This window comes from Schistocerca gregaria, chromosome X (genome assembly GCF_023897955.1).
Source record: "Schistocerca gregaria isolate iqSchGreg1 chromosome X, iqSchGreg1.2, whole genome shotgun sequence".
Taxonomy (NCBI): domain Eukaryota; kingdom Metazoa; phylum Arthropoda; class Insecta; order Orthoptera; family Acrididae; genus Schistocerca; species Schistocerca gregaria.
Genome location: NC_064931.1, coordinates 290,487,332 through 290,509,316, shown reverse-complemented (window position 1 = coordinate 290,509,316; position 21,985 = coordinate 290,487,332). Strand labels below are relative to the sequence as shown.

Here is a 21,985-nt window from a genome sequence, read left to right as displayed (position 1 = left end):
TTCTTATGGTCATGTGGCAGGCTGTGCCAGTGTTACTGTATCCACATTTGTCTCTCGCTATGTTACCTCCTCTGTTTCCACCATTTGACACTACAAACATTGCTTAAAACAATATTTTCACACCTCCCATGTTATGGATCTGGAGGTATGTCATGCACTGTTTTTTTCATGGATTTTTCCCACCTTGTATCAGCTGTTGCAACAGTTGATCTCATTGCAAGAACCTTCCTCATTGTCTTTGACAATTTATGCTCATTGTTGTCTTCCTATTATTGCTGCTGCATGCACATTGTGGCTACTAGGGTTTAATTCTATCAGTGCAAGATGCAGCCCCATCTGTCTTATTGTGCCTGGGCCCTGACCCTCCATGGCTTTAGCTGCAAGTGTCACTGTGTCACAGTCAAGTCAAAAGAGTTGTACACAGATGTCATGGTTCGTGATGTTCTCATCTGCTCCACCCTGGGTAAGGAAGTCCGGCAAAGGGCCATCCAATTAGAAAACCCCTCCACTCAATAGGGTTTGCCCATTGCTCAGTTGTATGAGGTCTCACACGGTGCTGTTCAGCAGCTGGATGCATTGTGTGATGTCACAGTAGTACAGGGTGGTCCAGCTGCATGCACTGCATCCTGGAGAATGACGTCATGCGTCATGGCAATACAAGCTGGCAGATCCTGCAGCTTCAACACAACACGTAAACAATGTTCCATCCTCCACTCACTGTTGTGGTCATGTGTGTCTTGTTACACCTAACATGATAGATCACGAGTGTCCCCAGCACTGTGCTGTCTATCATAAGTGTCTGAGAATAGGTCACACTGTGGTGGTCTGGCACTCAATTGCACAGAACACAGCATCAGAGGATGTGGATATGGATATCCAAGAAGTGTCATCATTAGGGCTGGTTCCCAATCAGGATTTCATGAAACTTTTTATCAAAGTTTGTCTTCTCATGACAGCTGCATCTGCAGCTGGACACCAGCATATCAGTTTCCCTGCTTAATGCCCAAACATATTCAGACCTCAGCTCTCCACCACTGTCACTGGTAAACAGGCATCTACAGGGATATGGTAAACAACAATTTCCTGTGTTTGGCCAGTTCATGGTTGGTATTATCCATAGACCAGTAATACAGTCTATTGTCTTTATTGTCATCCACGATGCTAATTCAGCAAACCTTTTCTAGTTTTTTGCCTTTCTGGCCTTTGGATTTTCCCTAATGGACTCCATGCAGTTGGTATCTGCTGAAGGCCCCTATCAATCACTGGAATCTCTGTGCTCAGAATTCAGGATATCTTTGTGGAAGGCCTAGGGTGTACCACAGACTTTCAAGCCTACATAACCTTGAAGCAATTGGCTTGTCATAGATTTTTTCATCTTTGGCAGATTCCTGTAGCCTTGTGCTCCCAAGTCAAGGTGGAGCTGGACCAGCTTGTATCTCATGGGATTGTGGTTCTGATTTTCTCTAGTGAATGAGCCACACCCCTTATTATTGTGAGGAAACCTTTTGGTCAATTGTGACTTTGCAGTGATTTTAAGGTCACCATGAATTCACAATGCATGTTTGACACATATCCATTCCCACATCCAGATGAGCTGTTCACAGTCGTAGCAGGAGGTCAACTCTTCTCCAAACTTGATCTTTCCAAAGTTTATCAACGGTTACATTGGATGAGGAGTCCAAGTGCATCATAGTTCTTAATGTGCATTTTGGACGGTATCAATAATAACTTTTGATGTGTGTGGTGGCAAGTGCCCCCACAGTTTTTCAGCACTATCTGGATCAGGTCATGTCCACTATTCTCTACTGTCTCAACTATGTGGTTGACATTGTCATCACTGGATGTTCTATGAGCGACCACCTGTAGATGACAGTTCAAACCTGATTCTGGCCATCCTGATTTAGGCTTTCTATAATTTCCCTAAATCACTTCAGACAAATGCTAAGACAGTTCCTCTGAAAGGGGATGGTTATCTCCTTCTCCACCCTTCCATAATCCAAGATAGAGCTCTGTCTCTAACAACCATTTTGTTAACAGGACACTAAACATTAATCTCCTCCTCCACCAATCACCTGTACAATCTCTGGGATGTTTTTCATAAACTATGCCCTGTGGATCTGTGTTGCAGTCTGCAGAAGTCCAGATTTTTCCAACTGTCTCTTGAGTATCTGGACCACATCATATTATGGCAGGGCATCCAATCCATATTGAGTACTGTCAGGGCCATTACAGTCCTGCCGCATTCCTTATCACTGCAAGAACTCCAGCCCTCCCTGGGTAAAATTGCCTTTTACCACTAGTTCATTCTTGGGTAGGTCACAATTGCACACCTTCTCTATCTCCTTCTTTGGAAGGGTGCTTAGTTCGTCTGGTTTCCAGTGTGTGACCAGGCTTTCAACACACTGAAGGACCACCTCAAGTTGGCACTGTGTCTACCTACTTTTGATCCTGACAAACCATTGGTTTTGACTACAGGTGCCTTGCAGTATGGTGTGGGGCAGTCTTCACCCATCAGAATTCAGATGACTCAGAGAAGCTACTGGGTTTTTTATCCAGAACTCCCATTCCAGCACAAGTCCACTACTCTCATGTCAAGAGGGAGGCTCTGGCAATTATGTATGCAGTCACCAAATTTCAGGTTTTCTTGTATGACACCAAATTCCAATTCATTATGGACCACAAGCTATTAGTTTTGTTATTTAGTCAATACATCCAGGTCCTTGATAAGGCATCCCACAGGTTACAGTGTTGGGCCTTGTTCATCTCCAAATACCATTGTGACATCCATTTTCACTCCACTGGGTGCTATGCCAATGCAGATGCCTTGTCCCAAGTTTGATCAATAGGAACTCATGTGTTTCCATTTGGTTATCACCTCCCACCAAGCAGCAGATGAGTTTCTGATCACTAGTACCCGGGTCACAAAGGCCACACCATTTGCTCCTTCCTCAAGCAGCTTATCTCTCTCTCATACTCCTGGCTACGATTCTGTGGCCTGGCATTGACCAGGAGATGAAGTATTTGGTTCGTGTGTGTCCCCAGTGCACTAGTGAACAGGCAACTCCAAGGGCTTCAGTCTTGCTATGGCCTCCAGCAACCATGGCCTGGAAACACATCCATATGGATTTTCTGGATATGTTTCTGTATGTGTTTGGCTGATTGTCATTGACTCATTTTTGCATATTTCATACATGGTCCAGTGCTTCTTGGCCACTACCAATGTAACTGTTCAGGCTCTCTTGAGAATTTTTTTTCTGTGGAAGGTCTTCTGGTCACTTTTTGGTGACAAAGAACCTCAGTTCCTGTCCCATCTGGACACGTGATTTTGATCAGTGCCCCCACTTGTTACTGGCTTTTATCATGTGTCAGAACAGCTGCCATATCTACACTGTCCAGACTGGAGACCTGGAGGTGCAGAACCATTAAAATCAGCTCCAAGTACAGGTGGGCACACATTCCTCCATCCAAGCTGAACCACTGCCTTTGCCAATGCCCAAATCATTGGGTGCCACCTATCCATCAGTATTTCACCCTCTTCTTCCTCCAGTGTCAGCTCCTCTGTCAGATGAGCCTGTGGCTTCACATCCTCCAGCAGCAATGACAGTGCCCCTCCAGCCAGTGGACATGCTACCTGTTGGTTTGATCTCTCCCACGTGGCCTTGGCATGTGGCAGCATCACCTACACTTCCCACAACACTGCCAGATATTGCCAGGGATCACTCTTTGGTCTGCCCCTCACTGGTGCTGCTGTCTCTTGCTTTGACAGGGGGTGTTGGGGTGCACCTTGCAGTGGCCACTTTTGCCTGTATTACGATGTCTCCAGTGACAAGGAGTTGCTGTCCCCCCTCACCTCTGGGGCCTCCATGGATGTGAATGCCATCTCCACATCACAGCTGTCTGCACCATGCCCAGGGAATAAGTGACACTATGACCCACAATCTGGGCACATAGTTATACAGCATGCCAATGAAGTCAGAAGAAGCTGGCACATGCAGAGATCAACATTTTTGGATGTGCACACAGCTTCTTTGTATTGCACTATACCAACTGGCTGACAGATTATAGAGTCAGGTCCAGCCAGCCTTGCTCTCAGTCATATGTTGACTTTCAGCCTATGTTTTTCAGACTATCAATGCAGCCACTGCATGGCAACTGTCTTCTTGTACAAGTATTCTAGACTTAATAAAGTTTTGTGCATGTTATTATCTTTGTGGCTTTGTGGTTAGAACAATGCCATGCAAATTAAGTATGATACTAACAACTCAATCTACTAGAGTAATATACTCATCATTTCACTAAATATGAACACTTTCCAGGTAAAAGAAGATTTTGAATTTTCTTTATATGAGTTGGACTGGACAGTATTCAGCTCTCATGTAAGGGAAGCTGTTAACCTTGTACCTGTGTTTGAAACTGCTGGTATTAAGAGTACCGTATGTGGCCCAGAAAGCTTTACTCCTGATCATAAGCCATTACTAGGTAAGTTAGCTACCTGTGGCATGCTATCATAAGGCGATGGTTGTATTTATTCATTATTTTGTATGTTCAGATGATGTACAGTATCTTAAAAAGTATGGAATAGTGGTCCGAAATCATTACTTCACATAACTGAAAATGGCTGGAAATAAAAGTACTTGTACCAGAACATATCCTGAGGATTTTTAAACAAATGCAGTGGTTTACTTATCCTGATAGGGGACACATGTGAAGCCCCCAAACAAAAGTAGAATGAGTATAAAACACGCATGCACACACACACACACACACACACACACACACACACACACACACACACACACACACACAGCCGAAGAGAATCTGCCAACATCACCTGACAAGTCAGTACCTTGGTTAGAAACTTCATTATGAAGCAACTTTACATAGTTCATGCATCGCACTGAGCTAACAAATAATAGATTGTGGCTCAGAATTTTATGGGATTCCACTGCATGATACAAAAGAGGAAAGACATTATAATGAATAATGAAGCATGAGAAGCAATGTGGCATTGTGATGGAAGTTGATACAGAATGTCAACTGCTGTTCTATGTGGCTGCACTGCTAGGAGGGCTGAACTAAACTGAAATGGAAAGTTATTAATTGTTTCTGAAATACCAACGTCACAACATGCAATAATTACTAATATTTCTTCAAATGTGTTGGAACTAAAGGCTGCACACCATGTGACATTTTCCAGTGAGCACATGTGTGTGTGTGTGTGTGTGTGTGTGTGTGTGTGTGTGTGTGTGTGTGTGTGTGACCACACTGTCTTAACATGTGCCAAATGAGTGTAGCATGTAGGTAGCAATAGTTAGCCTACAGACAGATAGTTCTCATTGGAAAATGAAACAATGTGTACAGCCTTAGTTCCAACACATTTGGGGGAAAAAAATGAGTAAGTGTGGTACATGAGTTAAGGTTCAATCAGTAGCTGGATTTACTGATTCCACACACAGGTTCAAAAATTATAGTTAAATGTCCCATCAACAGGATGGTCATTAGAGATGGATCAAAAGCTTGGGTTACAAACATACACAGAAGGAAATTGGCTGTGCCCTTTTCAAAGGAACCATCTCAATATTTCCCTTCTGTGAGTTAGAGTTCTCACACGAAATTTAAATCCGGTGGCTGTTGTCCTCCCAACTGCGAGTCAAGTGTGCAAAAATATTGACCAATACCTTAATGACACAGATTTAAAGATTATATTGATATATTTAATCTGGGTGTGTCTATGATTTGCAGAAGAGATAAGATACAAGATCACTTCAACCAGATATAGGAACGGAAATCAACAAAATTATCTGAAAAAAAAAATGTATTGCAGTAATAGCAGATGATTTGGTGTTTAAACATGAGCTGTTGCTATATCTACGGATTTAAAAAAAAATAAAGCTATAATCAATTTTGTTCTCTTCTCAGTGATAATTTGTTATACAAGACATTGACATAGTTGTTAGATTCAGTGTAGTGTCTGCTGAACTCCATCTGTCAGATCCATGTTTCTTGAAAAGCTAACATGTGCACATAAGTAACTGCACATAAAACAAATGAATACCATAGATGATCCCTTTTGTCACTTTTCTCATTTCACTTTTTTGTCTCCAGACCAAGTCCTGTGATCAACTGGCTCAATGTCTACATGGTGCAGACCTTTTTCTCTTGAGGCCACAGATTCCCTAAAGATACAGTGGTAGGGCAATATGTCACTGTTTTATCCCACATTACACTGAACCTTCACCTATAACTTTGTATACAGTTTTCCTTAAAATGACCAGCTAATCTGAATATGACACACAGCGTTCGTATTGTTGCTTTCAAGGTTTGAGCATCAGTCATTTTGTAAGTCCTATTTTCAAGTATATAGAACAGATTTTCTTTCATCTGTCTTAATTTTCCCTTGGGATTTGCTAGCGCAGATACTGCTACAATACATCACTGGTTTTCATCTGATTCTCCAATACAGACCAAAACAACCACCACATTGAAACAAAAGTTCCATGAGGTTTCTGTTATCTGATAATAGGAACAGAGGGCTGCTCTATCACTAGATTAGTGTGAGGAGCAGTCAAATAAAACACAAACTCCACTGCAACCAGTCCATGGAATAGTTCCAATCACAAGTAATCACCACACATATTAAGACATTCATCCCACTGCGAGATGAGATAATCAGCTCCTGTTTCATAGAATGTGGTCAGCCACTGATTGATCCACAACTGCACCCAAAATAAGGTCATGCCACACATTGTCATCACATTTTGCATACTTTTATATGTTACTCATTTAATTTGTTGCTCCATAAAATTTCAGGTGAACTGCCAGATGCGTGTAGCTTGCTACCATGATAGTTTGACACAGAGTCTTCATGCCATCTTCAGGTGAATACAGATGAAAATGGATTGAGCTCCCACATTTAAGTACCTGCTATCACACACATGGTATATTCATTTTGCATTGCACATTTGGTGCTTTAGCACATACACTTTTGCTGCAAGTCTTTGTGCTATGATGTGCACACTCCATGATGAAAAGGTCACCTCATCAGTATCAAACAGATTGCTTTACTGCAGTAAAACCACAGAATGTGGCAGCCCTGCAGATCACATAGTCTTTTTAGGACAGGGTCCCATGCACAATTCAATTGCAGGCTGCCATCTTGATTGATAAGGGTCTCATTTATTATTTATTTACACGTCAAGTTCCATAGGACCAAATTGAGGAGCAAATCTCCAAGATCATGTACATGTCGGTACATGAAATTACGACATAAAAGTAATAACAGATAAAAATAAAATGTTTATGAATCTGACAAAAGTCAATCCATACGTTATGTGGACGAAATCAACACTACAACAAGAATCAGCTTAATTTTTCAAGGAACTCCTCAACAGAATAGAAGGACAGACCCATGAGGAAATTCTTCAGTTTAGACTGGAAAATGCATGGATTACTGCAAAGATTTTTGAATTTGACTGGTAGCTTATTGAAAATGGATGCAGCAGTATACTGCACACCTTTCTGCACAAGACTTAAGGAAGTCTGATCTAAAGGCCGGTTTGATTTCTACTGATTATTAACTGATTGAAACCTGCTTACTCTTGGGAATAAGCTAATATTGTTAACAATAAATGACAGTAAGAAATATATATAGTTAGAGGCCACTGTCAAAATACCCAGACTCGTGAAGAGTGGTTGACAAGAGGTTTGTGAACATACACCACTTCTTACCTGAACTGCCCATTTCTGAGCCAAAAATATCCTTTTAGAATGGGAAGAGTTACCCCAAAATATAATACCATATGACATAATCAAATGAAAATAAGCAAAGTACACTAATTCTTGTGTCAAACAATCACTCACTTCAGATACCGTTCGAATAGTAAAAGTGGCAGTATTAAGTCTTTGAACGAGATCCTGAATGTGGGCATTCCATGACAGTTTGCTATCTATCTGAGCAACTAGAAATTTGAACTGATCAGTTTCACTAATCATATGCCCATTCTGTGAAATTAAAATGTCAGGTTTTGTTGAATTGTGTGTTAGAAACTGTAAAAACTGAGTCCAACTGTGATTTAGTGTTAGTTTCATTTCTACAAGCCAGGAGCGTAGGTCGTGAACTGTGTTATTTCAAACCAAGCCAATGTTGCACACAACACCCTTTACTACCAAGCTAGTGTTATCTGCGAACAGAAATATTTTAGAGTTTCCTGTAATATTAGAGGGCCTGTCACATATATAACTAAGGAACAGGAGTGGCTCCAACACTGATCCCTGGGGCACCACCCACTTCACCATACTCCACACAGCCATTCTCAATATTGTGAATAATGACCTTTTGTTGCCTGTTGCTAAAGTAAGAGGTGAACCAATTGTGAGCTACTCCCGATATTCCGTAATGGTCCAACTTCTGGAGCAATATTTTGTGATCAACACAATCAAATGCCTTAGTTAAACCAAAATATTTGCCTAGCATTCGAAACCTTTTGTTTAACTCATCCAGTACCTCACAGATGAAAGAGAATATAGCATTTTCAGTTGTTGACCGACTTCTAAAGCCGAACTGTACATTTGACAACAAATAGTGTGATATAAAATGATGAATTATCCTTACATACACAGCCTTTTCAATAACTTTAGCAAAAACTGATGGTATAGAAATAGCTCTAAAATTGTCTACATTATCTCATTCTCCATTTTATAAAGTGGCTTTACGACTGAGTACTTTAATCATTCAGGAAACTGACCATTCCTAAAGCAAAACTTACAAATATGGCTAAATACAGGGCTAACATGTGCAGCACAGTACTTTAATATTCTACTAGGCACTCCATCATAACCATGAGAGTCCTTAGTCTTCAGTGATTTAATTATTGACTCAACCTCCCCCTTGTCTGTATTATAAAGGAGTATTTAAGGCATCAATCTCGGAAAGGCATTTTCCAGGAAAGTTATATTATTCCCTGTAGAAACTAAATTTTTATTTAATTCACCAGAAATGCTCAGAAAATGATTGTTAAATACTGTACATATATCTGATTTATCAGTAACAGTAATATTTTTACTGCAAACTGACTTTATATTGTCGACCTTGTTCTGCTGACCAGACACTTCAAAACTGACCATATTGTTTTAATTTTATCCTGTGAATTAGCTATTCTATTTGTATACCACATACTCTTTGTGTTATTAACAAGATTTTTAAGCATCTTACAGTACTGTTTGTAATGGTGCACTGTAGCTTGATTGTGACTACTTCTAACATTTTGATATAATTTCCACTTTGTTCTACATGATATGCTAATGCACTAATGGAAAGCAACTCTCAAAGAGCATGAGAAATGTATTAAGGAAAGCATAAGTCTTTCCTACATAGTTCGTAATTATATCTGACATTTGTTTGAGTGCAAAAGCCTTCTAGTGTTAAATTTTGTGGATCATGGTCTGAAAGGCCATTCACCCTTTTACTAACAGAATGCCCATGTAGTAATGAAGAATGAATAAAACTATTGTCTATGGCTGTGCTGCTGTTCCTCTGCACCCTAGTAGGAATAAATACAATCTGCATCACATCATATGAATTTAGGAGATATACCAGCATCCTTTTTCCTGCACCATCATATACAAAATTTATATTGATGTCACCACATATAACAAATTTCTGGTACTTCCTATAAAGTGAATCAAGAACACTCTAGCTTGAGCAGAAATGCTCTGAAGTCGGAGTTAGGGGACTTATAAACAACAACAATTAAAAGTTTAATTTCACTAAATTCAACTGCCCCTCCATGACATCCAAATATCTGTTAAGTTCAGTGCTGTGATAGATCTATGGACTCAAATGGAATACTGTTTTTAATGTACATGGCCACTCCCCCACCCCACAAGGAACTCCTTGAAAAACAGCCAGCCAATTTGTATCCTGGTAAAGGAAGCCTCTGAACTGTCAAATTATTTAAGTGGTACTCTGACATACCAATAATTTCAGAGTCAACATCTATAAACAGTTCATTAACTTTATCTCTAATACCTCTTATACTTTGATGAAATATGCTAATTCCTTCTCTGTGTGGAAACATGATGCCCTCTAAAGGTGAGCCCTTAGAGGGACTTCCCTTAAGCAGGAATACCTATCAGCTGACTTCAATCTAAAAAAAGTTAGTTACATTGCCACAGATTTATTGATTATGGAGTTCCAGAAGTTTGACTATGGGCCACAATTTTTGTTTCATTTTACTGTGTTTGGCAGCAGTGAACTTACTGGCTTGGAGGAGAAAAGTATGCCATTGATGTACTACAATGCAATCCTGTGCAGTATCTTGTAAACACCTGTCTTGTACAACTCTGCAACCTTTAACAGAGCCTAAAAATGTTGAGACTTTGGGAGAACAATGAAAGATAACTTTAATTTTATGTCATTTTAATATCCTACTTGTTTTTGCTGAAATACTTCCTATATATTGTAGGTAATCAGTTGCTTTGAAGGCCTTATCCACTTCCTTGTTCTGTTGTTTCTATGTCTGTGGCCCTACTTATACGTCTTGAGACAAATATCCACTGTTCAGAAGCACACTTCTGTGGGTTTTCCAGTTCCATTTGCTGACTATCAGCATCTGAAATGGTATGGGATTGGTGGATTAAGGTCTTTAAAATGTCAATCATTTATGCCAGATAGTGGCAACTAGAAATGTGTAAAAACAGGTCTATATTAGTGGGCTTTTGAAACACTGAATTCCCAAGTGTGCCATTGCTCTTATGTCACACTAGGATGTCTAAAAACATCAAGTGACGATCTTTCTCCAGCTCCATGTAAATTTTATGTTTCCATGTATCGAGTTCAGATGTTGAATGAACTCTCAGAGACTGTCCAAACCATGAGACCAAACTACAAAAGTGTCATCAATGTATCACCAAAATACTGTTGGTTTTAAAATAACTTAGGTAAGTGCTCACTACAGATTACTAGGAGTTGTGCAAGGAAAATGTTTACAGGATTCTTTGTGAATGTGGCAAATTTTATAGAGGGAAAATGACACACAATATGTAGGACCAAATTGTGGAACATCAGTGGCATACTCACCTCCTCCAAGCCAATAAGTTCAGTATCACTCAATCCTACATTTCCACTGGTCATTTGGTGAAATAAATGAAAAAAATTGAGACCCCTATGTGAACCTTTAGGAGCTCCATCATCAGTGATTGAGTGGAAATACAATCATCTGTGACCTTTATCAGTCAAAATGCCAGCTTCCAGTTAAATTCTGCATGGAAGCCTGTCGTAGGAAACTATGTGCTCTGTATAGCTGGCCTCATTCTGTGATTTTACTATCAGACGACAATCAGTTTGACATGAATGAGGTGAGCATTTACCACAGATGATGTGTGGTGCAGTACAAACACTTGCAGCAGAAGCATGCAGCAAGTGTACATCACAAACTGGATACATGAAGCAGGTGCCGATGGGGTCTTCAGTAAGTGAGATCAGTGCATTTTCATCAGTATTCACCTGAAGATGTCCAGAAAACTTGGTGCTGGAATATCATAGCAGCAAGTTGCAGACATCTAGCAATAAGCCCAAAATTTTATGGAACAATCTGTACATTGGACAAGTTTTAAATTTCATACATAAATTATCAAATGCACATAAATTCACCATGATATTTAATCATGCTAATGAGCAATATTCCTTAATGTAATAAGTGTTGCATTTTGTACTTGTAAATACATTTAAGAGAAGCATTGAACAATTCTCTGATCTTATACCAAACATTACGTCTTATGTAATACATAAACAGGACTTAGACTACTTAGACTACTTTGTAGCTTCCATTGTGCTGGAGGATGGTGGATATGTCAGCTACAGGGGTAAACAAAACAATAGGAACAGTGGTAGTAATGGGATGGTTGTGTTTGAAGGTCAACAGTGCACGTAAGGCATGTGTCACGCTGGACTGTATGTGTTCAGTGTGGACTAGGCATCAGTGCAGGATGTTTATGAGTAGGGCACACTTGATACTTGCATTGAGAGGCCAAGGTCAACGTGCAATGAAAGACCTAACAGAGTTCCAAAGCGAGCAGATTGTGGGGCCTAATTGGATGGAGCATCAGTAAGCAAGACAGCGAACTTATTGAATGTTTCAAGAGCAACTGTTTCAATAGCTTAAAGAAAACTTGGAAAGACGTCATCATGTAAATGTAATAGTGGGTGCAAATCAAAATTAAATGATGGAGATCATCATATGCTGACACAGATTGTGTGAAAACAACAGAAAACTATGGCATCTTAAGTGACTGCAGAGCTCAATAGCCATCTTTGAGACCCTGTATCTATCGATACTGTCTGCCAAGAACTCCATAAAGTGAATATTCGTGGGTTAGCTCCTATATCGAAACCATTAGTGATGACAACCAATGCAAACAAGCATAAAACATGGTGTCAGGATCATAAGTCCTGGATGGCTGATCAGTGGAAACATGTATTATGGTCTGGTGAGTCAATGTTTTTGTTATTTCCAACACAACACTGGGTTAGGTTTACATCTGGAGAATGCCAAAAGAAGCCTAAAATCCTGACTGCTTGATTTCAGTGGTTAAGTATAGAGGTGGAAGTGTGATTGTGTGGACAGCCATATAACGGTATTCTGCTGGTCCCATCATTACTCTCAAAGGCTGTGTTACACCCAACGATTATGAAAACATTTTAGGTGATCAGGTGGACCCATGATTCAAATGTTGTTCTCCAAAAAATAGTGCCATATTTCAGGACTACAGTGCACCCATTCCTACAGTCAGGACAGTACAATGATGGTATGAGGAGCATGCAACTAAACTGCATCTTCCCTGGCCAGCTCAGACCCCAGACTTGAACATTATCAAACCCCTGTGGGTGTTATTAGAATGCAGACTCCGGAGCAGATTTCTGCCTTCCTCATCACTACAGGAGTTAGAAGAGGTTCTCATTGAAGAGTGGCATAACATTCCACAGGAGACTACACAATCATTATATGCCCGTTTTCAAAGAAGAATACAGCTGTATTACGGGCAAATGGGGGTCCAATCCCTTATTAATAAACCATTCACAAGTAAGTGCAGGTGTTCACATTATTTTGCTTATCCCCTATACATCTACATCCACATCTATACTCTGCAAGTCACCTAATGGTAGGTGGTGAAGGGTACTTCTGGTACTACTACCTCCCTTCCCTCCCTCTCCCCCACACCCTCTCCCCCACACACAAAAACACACCACACACTCCCTCCACCCTTTGATGTTCCATTTATAAATGTTGCATGGAAAGAACAACTGTTGATAAACCTCTGTATGAATCCTAATTTGTCTGATTTTTCTCATCATTGTCATTTTGTAAGACATATATGAAGGAAGTAACATGTTGCCCAACTATTCTTGGAACACATGCTCCTTGAATTCCAACACTGAATCTCTCTGCAGTACATATTGACTCTGTTATGGGCTGATAGCACCTTAGCAGCAGGATGGTCAACTCAAGATGGTGAACAGGGTGATGGGTGTGTACTATCAGTTCCTTGGCAGTCACAGAATCAGAAATACATCTGGAGCAGCATCATACTTTTTTTTTAACAAGACACTCTTACAATAGCTGAAGATGCATCTTGATGGTGTGTGTTGACTCCAAGCAGCAGAGCATGTCTCAGCAAATCACCAGGTGGCATACTGGTGGTGCACGGAGACTAGTGAGACAACTTTGCAGTGAAGTAGCAGCATAAGAGGCCCTATGGGCACGTGACTGCATCAGCATTCCTCCTGCAATGAGACATGGAAGTGGTGGTCACTAGCAATGATGGCGATGAGTCAGGTACAAGGTGCACCAAGACGCAAACTCAAACTGAAGACACCTTGGAGGCATCCAGGAGCTGGTTCATGACAGCCTGGAGGAAACTGCAGCCAGATGGTGTGTACGATATGATATGATATTTCAGTGCTTGTGTTATTCTAAATTGTGATGCAAAGTTCCTTTTGACACGCTTGTCCAGAGGAACAGGTACTGTGGCAGTTAAAGCCATTATGAAATATGTGAAATGATTCTTCAGTTGCAAATATGGACAACTATCAGCTACAGAATGGAATGATGACAATGAAAATTTGAGCCAGACTGGGACTCGAACCCAGATTTCCCACTTACCTTGAGTGGTTGCTTTACCATTTGGCTATCCGTGAATGTCTCACTGCCAGACCCAAACTTCCATATGTCATCAGCCATGCATCCACAACCTGTACTCATACATCCATTATTTATATTCCCTGTACGGAATTCTTACACCCCTTACAGAAAAATTTTCCCTGGCCCACTTGTTCCTGATGTCTGGAGGCCTTTGTATAGGATCCCTTTACCTACTTCCACATCTGTTGTAAAGTCCTCACACAATTTTGCACTGGCCCTCCAATCTTTGCCACTCTAGGTTTGGTTACCTCAAATGATGATGGCATTTTCCAGCCATATGCGAGACGTGTTATTTAAGTAAGTACTATTTTGAAATTAAAAAAAGACGTGCTAAGATATCTCAATAATTTTATTTTTACATGAAAGCCTGTATCTTAATCTATGCACTGACACCATTATAGTGTGATTCTTCCTTGTTTACATTGAGTACTGAGCATTTAAGATGTCTCCAATAATTGTGAGTCTCGCTGACTGTGAAGTACAGGCTGTTACAAGATTTATTAGTGCTAAATGCCTAAAAGTGGTCAATATTCATCGTAAGATTTGTGCAGTTTACAGAGAAAACATTATGAGTGAAGGAATGGTAAGAAAGTGGGTGAAAGCATTTAAAGACGGCCGCACAAATGTGCATGATGAACAACGGAGTGGGCATCCTTCGGTCGTTAATGAAAGTTTGGTGCAGGAAGTTTATGATAAGGTGAGAGAAAACAGACACTTTATGATTTCCTCCTTGCAGGATGACTTTCCTAATGTTTCTCATAGTGTTTTGTATGGCATTGTGACCGAGCACTTGAATTACCGAAAATTGTGCCCTCATTGGGTACCAAAAATTTTGACGGATATGCACAAAACCAAACATTTAGACAGTCCATTGATTTTCCTTGAGTGGTACCACAATGATGGCAATGATTTCTTAAGCCAAATTGTTATGGGCGTTGAAACATGGGTGGCCTATGTCACACCAGAATCAAAGCAACAGTCCATGGAAGTTGAGCCAGGGCATCGTTCTGCTGCAAGACAATGCCTGTCCACATATGGCGAATCAGGCCAAACATCTTTTCGATGGCAAACTCTATATCATTCTCTGTACAGCCCTGTTCTTGTGCCCAGTGACTACCATCTGTTCCTGCATGTGAAGAAACACTTAGGCGGTCAGCGTCTTCAAGACGATGATGAAGTCAAAACAGTGGTGATGCAGTGATTAACAAGTCAGGGGGCAGACTTGTATGAATAGGGTTCTCAAAGACTGGTACAACGTTATGACAAGTGCCTCAATATTGACGGAAATTATGTAGAAAAGTAGATTAAGGTACAGGCTTTCATGTAAAAATAAAATTCTTGAGATATCTTAGCACATCTTTTTTTAAATTTCAAAACAGTACTTACTCAAAAAACACACCTCATACTCCTTTGTATGGTGATAGACAAGTATTTTCACAGATCCCAGAGTTATAAGCCATGACAAGCAATTACAACAGAATTTCCCTGTCTCTGTCATTGATGTTCGCATGGTGGCTCAGAATTTTTCATCATGTTCAATACACTCTCTCTGTTCACCAAAATTGATTGCCTGATCAGTAATTAACGTCCTGAAACCCAGAAATTCAACAACCAATTATTTATCATTGCTAGATGCACTGTGTCAGCTTGCTGGTTCAGGATATTATCATTCCATTGTAACATTAAAAACGGTCTGTCACCACAAAGTGATTCCAGCCAATTTTTGTGAAAAAGAACTGGACGTAACATATTCATACCAATAATTTCAAAAGGCTTACTAGCTTCCAGTAACCTTTGCAGTCATATATGTTGATGGCTCATTTCTGCCTGTTGTGCGTATGGTACACAGTTACCCACATATAGTTCCACATTCTGATTACATGTACACCAACAATAATGCTTGGCCACATGCCTTTCTGTGGCCCTGTGAGCCCAATGGCTGGGTAACACATGATCATATGCCTGATTTAATACTTCCTCATGTAATCTGACTGGAACTGCAATTCACAGTCTTGTTGTCTTGCAAAATACACTGTCATCCACAATGAACTGTGACTATATTTAGATTTGTTTGCAGTCCTCATGATCAGCTCTTACTTTCTGTCACACTTCAATGGAGCAGACTACTATCTGTAATACAATACCTTTCCTACTGAGCCCATTAGCATTCCCATGATTCCAACCAGGTTTATGGATTACACATACCTCAAAACCAGGTTGACTTAGCTTCAGTGCGCCACATGTGAATCTCTTAAATAGATCCTTCAATCTTGATGATACCACCAGTAACCGTAATGATCCACGTGATCCATCAGTACTTTAATTTCTTGTGATATAAATGACATCAGAAGTATGTTATGCCATATATGAGGCTCAGCATTTCCTTCATTGTGATAGAATAATTGCTCTCCACTTTACTTAATGGATGCAATGCATTGGTGACCAGATGATCCACTGTATCTACTTCCTGACTTGATACACAGCAACTGTATGACTACTTGCATTACAAGACAATATGAACTCCTTTCATAATTTGGAAAGACCAATATCACACTAGTTGTCAATGACTCTTTCAGATTTCCAAATGTCCCTTCACACTCTGATGTCCAATGGATCTTTACACCTTTCTTCAATAAATGAATGAGTGGTCATGCTATTTCTGTAAACACTGGGATGAATTTTCCATAGCAATTCCCTAACCCAAAAAAGATAGTAATTGCTTCCCTTCCTGAGACACTAGAAAATTTTCTATGGCCTCCAATAGTCTATAAATGCTCCATACGTCAGCATGACTAATTGTATGTCCCAAATAATGCACAAAGTGACAATTTTCTGTACTGAATCACGTGTGCTGCATTTAACCTCTTATAAACCTCCCTTTATCATCTCATATGCTCCTCTGTATCTTTCACAAAGAAAGTTATCTTCAGCAAATACAGCATACATTGTCTTGACTTCACTCCTCTCAAAACTTGGTCCAATGAGGGCTGAAATGTGGCTGACACATTCTTCAGTCTAAATGACGAATGATGATACTAGCAGTGTCCCCAAACAACCTTACATGCCATTTTGGGTGGCCCTTGTGATACTTCTACCTGCTGAAAGCCATGCCACAGGTCTATGGTTGGAAAACAACTTTCACCAACCTAAAGTGCAAAGGTTTCTGTTATATTCAGGAATGAATATGCATCTGAAATTATACAACTATTGTGATACCAATAGCCACAGCAAAACTGACATTCGTGGTTTTCTTCAGTATGATCATCACTGGTGCACCTCAAAGGCTCATAATTTCTTGAGTAACATCCTACTGTAACTCTTGGTCAATGAACTCCTCTGTTACTGGCTGTAGGTGATGCACACAATATAGGTTATGGTATACTAATGACTCATTCCCAGTTGGGATTTTGTGTTGCATCACCAAGATTGCTGGCAGTGATCCATGAAGTTTAAACAGATCCTCAAGTTGTAATAATATTTCCTTCATTGGTAACCTCTCTTTCCTTCTAAATGTTTCACTTTCTTCCATAATGCAGTTACACTGGTGACTTGCTTATCACTAGGGTTTGGACTCATCGTATCAAGGTCATGTTGATCTAAATTACCCAAACTCGTGTGCAACAATCCTTTAGACAAATTCATGTGTTCAATTCCAAAATTATTTGTACCAATGGACATTAAATGCTCATCTTGTATCTCTGTATGTGTACAGTCCTCCTACACACAAAACACAGTGCTTTATCTAAGCTGATAATTTTCACCCAGTGGCTCAACCACACATAATATGTTTACCAGGAAAATTAACTTCCATGCTCACCCAAAACAGTTTCCCTGAATGTCGTGTTACTTTGTCTCTTTTGTGGTCTTGCACGCAGTTCAGTAGGTGCATCCTTCCAGAAAGATGGTCTTCACTGCAGAGTGGCACTGGCAACAGTTGCCCCCACATGAAACAATGTTCCACCAGGTTCTACTATGCATTGCCCAAGTCAATCTTTGTGTGATGCAAATCTAAGCCTAAGGTCATGCAGAGACATTTGCCATTATGAGACAAAAATCTATACATTCCTGGAAATGTTTTCCCCTCACCTGAAAACTTAATTTTGCTGAAGCCAGAAAATGCATACCATTAACTCTACTCCACATAACTTATGCTGTGGAGGTGTTAATCACCTCTTTCCCTTGATGTCCACTCCCACCACAGACACATGTACATCTGTGTCCAACACCGAAACCTCATGTTCTCTTCCAACCACCAAGCCTATTAAGCAAAATTCCTCCTCTGTGAATGTTTTAATGTGCTAAAATTCACTGGGAGCAGTGCTCAGCAGCCCTGAAGCTCCCATTGCCATTTAATAGTTGTCTATTGCCACTTTGAATATTCCTATCTTACCACCTATTCTGCCTACAGTTCCAGTTCCATTCCCAATACCCACCTTTCCCACTTTTCCTGCATTGTGGCTGATGGCAATCTTTCTGTGTGTGGCCCAAATGACCACAATGGTTACACTTGATGAGAGTGTAAGAAATATCTGTTTATCCCAACTTGGACTACCATGTCTATCTTCATACATCTTCAGCTAAGTTATCAGGAATTTCTGGAAGTACTTTTCTCAGCACATCAGGTGGTAATCCCTGTATGAACACATCTGATGCTCTTTGCTCTGCTTCTTGCAGAAGGATCTTGTTTGTGTCACTACCTTCCAAAAACTCATAGGTATTGAAATTGAGGTTTTTTTTTATTCTAGACATGAAACTTTTGATGGATTCATCCAAACTTTATGACACAACATTTAACTAGTCCCAATAATAACTACAATTATTTTACCTTCTATGTTGCTGCACTAAGCCTTTCCTCAACACTCCTAATGTTTGAGCATTTCTTAGTTCCTCATCATACATCACATATCTTTTCATGTCTCCTACGAAACATAATGAGGCTGTATGTAACAATTCTTACTTCAACCAACAACCCAATTTTGTGACTGCCAACACATTGTCCAAAATACTAATACATTTTTTCTTGTTTTGCCCCAAAATTAATCAAATAGGTAGTGTTACTAGTATCCATGAAGGATGCTGGTAAATTGGACAAAGATCTGACCTCTTTTTAAAGGTTCTAACTACATTTGCAAGTGTACTTTATCTGCCCTCATTTGAGACACTTCTGGAACCACTTATGGAGTGATCACCAGCTGTTCCCCTGATTTACACACCGTAAAGCCTTTTTTTGGTAAAAAACAGGTTAAATACACTAACAAAATTACCACAAGACAGGGACTAATTATTACTAACCCTGATACCAAAAGTGCCTACCATTCCCTACATTCCATGGCATAGTTTCTACATTTGTTGCACTTAAAAAAAGTCACTGGCAAGAACTGAGCACAGGGCGCACTCTTACCCACAAACTGTACTGTGTACAGATAACTGGGTGGATAACAGCATATGTTTCCATAATGTTACCTCTAAGTTCACTTAAATCAACATCTGTATCCACTTTACTGAATCACACTTTAAACCTCACCTGCCCTTCCACCTGGACAGATATCTTGACCAACTTCAATAACAAACACTCAAAACAGCTTGTCATAACTCATCATGCTATGATGACATAGCTGCAAGCTGGCCCATGTCATCACTCTGCATCACTGGTTCTTTTGACACCAGTTGTTAGTAGTTGATAGCACTGGTAGTGCCAACATGGCCAACTTAGGTTGATGACAGAACAATGGGTGCAGAGTACAAGTTCCTTGTTGGTCATGGAATCAGAAATCCACCATTACCAGTATCATATTTTAACAAGATACTCATACAATAGCTGAAGGTGGCATTTCAATGGTGTGAATTGACTTGGGTCATGGAGCCCAGCTTTGCATATCACCAGATGATGCGTTAGAAGCACACGGATCGAGCCAGCCAAGCGTCCATGCTGTGATGTAATAGCATTGGTAGCCCCACTACTGCCCAGCTGAATGGTCAGTGAGACCATGTAAGTTCCAGATGCCATTAGTGATGGCAGTGGGACAGCTACAAGGCATGCCAGGACATTGACTGCAAACTCAAGGCCTGTTGGAGGTGTCCAGGAGCTGCCTGACACCAGCCATTGGTTAGGAAGGATGTTGGCAAACACCTTTTTTGTAGCACCTGCCTATATAGTTTGAAGGTCATCTCTTACTGAATGATCCTATAGTGATGAATAATACTCAAGAACCATCTTATAAATATTTGTTACATTTTTTATGAATGAACTAAACTTCCTATTCAAATCGATATCAGCCTGACACCTACTTTTACTCCAGCTAGTTTTACATCATCATTCCATTATTATTACAGACACTTACTCCAAAATAGCCTATGGTTGTTATTGTATCCACTGTTTTGTTGTCAATAACATAACCAGCAGTTAAAGATCTCTTCTTTTAATTATGCACAATGTGTTGCATTTTTTCTTGTTTATGGTCAACTCTAGGCCTGCATTAATTGTCAATCCTCTGCAGCTCTGCCTGAAATTTGCTACTGTTGTCTGGTGTTACAACCTTCCTGTAGTCTACAGTATCATCTGAAAAAGGCCTCCTGTAGGTTCCAACAGTATGTACTAGATTTTTAACTGTATGAAACATTCCATAGATCAATGGTTAGTGCTCTTCATACACCTCTGTAAACATCTCTCACCTCTCTCAGAACAGTTAACACATTTTATTCAGAAGATTGGTGATTTCTCATAAATATCTTAAAATGGTGGCATTCATAGCACCATACTTGGTTCCGATATCAATAAGGAACTGTGATGATTCGACAAAACTAAATCTACATGCAATATTGAAAGATAAAATGTCTTCACAGAGAAGATTAAACTTTTTTTTGGCCTTGGTTACCCTCAGATTTTGTGGGATGAAAGAAATTTTGACATCTCTCTTACTGTTAAAAAATTAATTCTACTATTTTTTCCAGCATCAAATTTCTGATTTAAGAAATTTGGCATTCTAGTTGTGTGTATGGTGTGAAAATACACTCTTTTACTCATAAAACAAACCACATTAGCTTTGCTTTTATTCTTCTTGCCATAAAATGTGTAACTGCAGAAATATCTGCAAAATTCTCAATTTCAGTTTGGCTTCTCATACTAGAGTATAGTCACCCCAGTTTTCCCTTCCATATGTATTATAAATTTTATTAACATACTCTCAGTAGTTTTAACTTTGATGCACTCTTTAACTGGACACTAAGCATTAAAAAGCATTGACTGAGGTTAGCAGAAACTTCACTACTCATGCACTACAGGGATGTCTTCTGTTATACAGGGTGAAAAGCACGTGACTGCGTGTGAGGTCGCTCTCCAAGTTTTTATATATTTTTAGGTTGCCCTTGTCAAGGATTTACTGTCCTACACTCGTAGTCTCTGCTGGAAATATCACTTTGCCACGAAGAAAACCAATCCTGATCCCACTCCTAATGATCCAACTCCCCAAGACACTATCCAAATTGAACCCTGCCTGCAACAGTTCCGTCCTCCATCACAGCGGGACCCACCTCCTCTTCCTCAAAATCACCCTCTCCAAACCTTCCAGGAATTTCTCACTTCCAGCCTTGCCTCTCAATCTTTCTTGAAAAACCTTAATCCTACTCCCAACATCACCACAGCCGAATCCCAGGCTACCCGTGATCTGAAAGCTGACCGATCCATCATCATTCTTCCGGCTGACAAGGGTTCCACGACTGTGGTACTTGATCGTCGGGAGTATGTGGCTGAGGGACTGCGTCAGCTTTCAGACAACTCTACATACAAA

At 40.1% G+C, this 21,985-nt stretch overlaps 1 protein-coding gene across 1 annotated transcript in view; it reads left to right on the top strand.

Annotated features, from left to right (window-relative positions):
• LOC126299609 (sarcosine dehydrogenase, mitochondrial) overlaps positions 1-21,985 on the top strand; it is a 274,922-nt gene that overhangs the window by 113,733 nt on the left and 139,204 nt on the right. Inside the window, exon 8 of the mRNA XM_049991642.1 lies at positions 4,317-4,479. Coding sequence (XP_049847599.1) covers positions 4,317-4,479 — 163 coding nt within the window. The remainder of the gene's footprint in view (positions 1-4,316; positions 4,480-21,985) is intronic.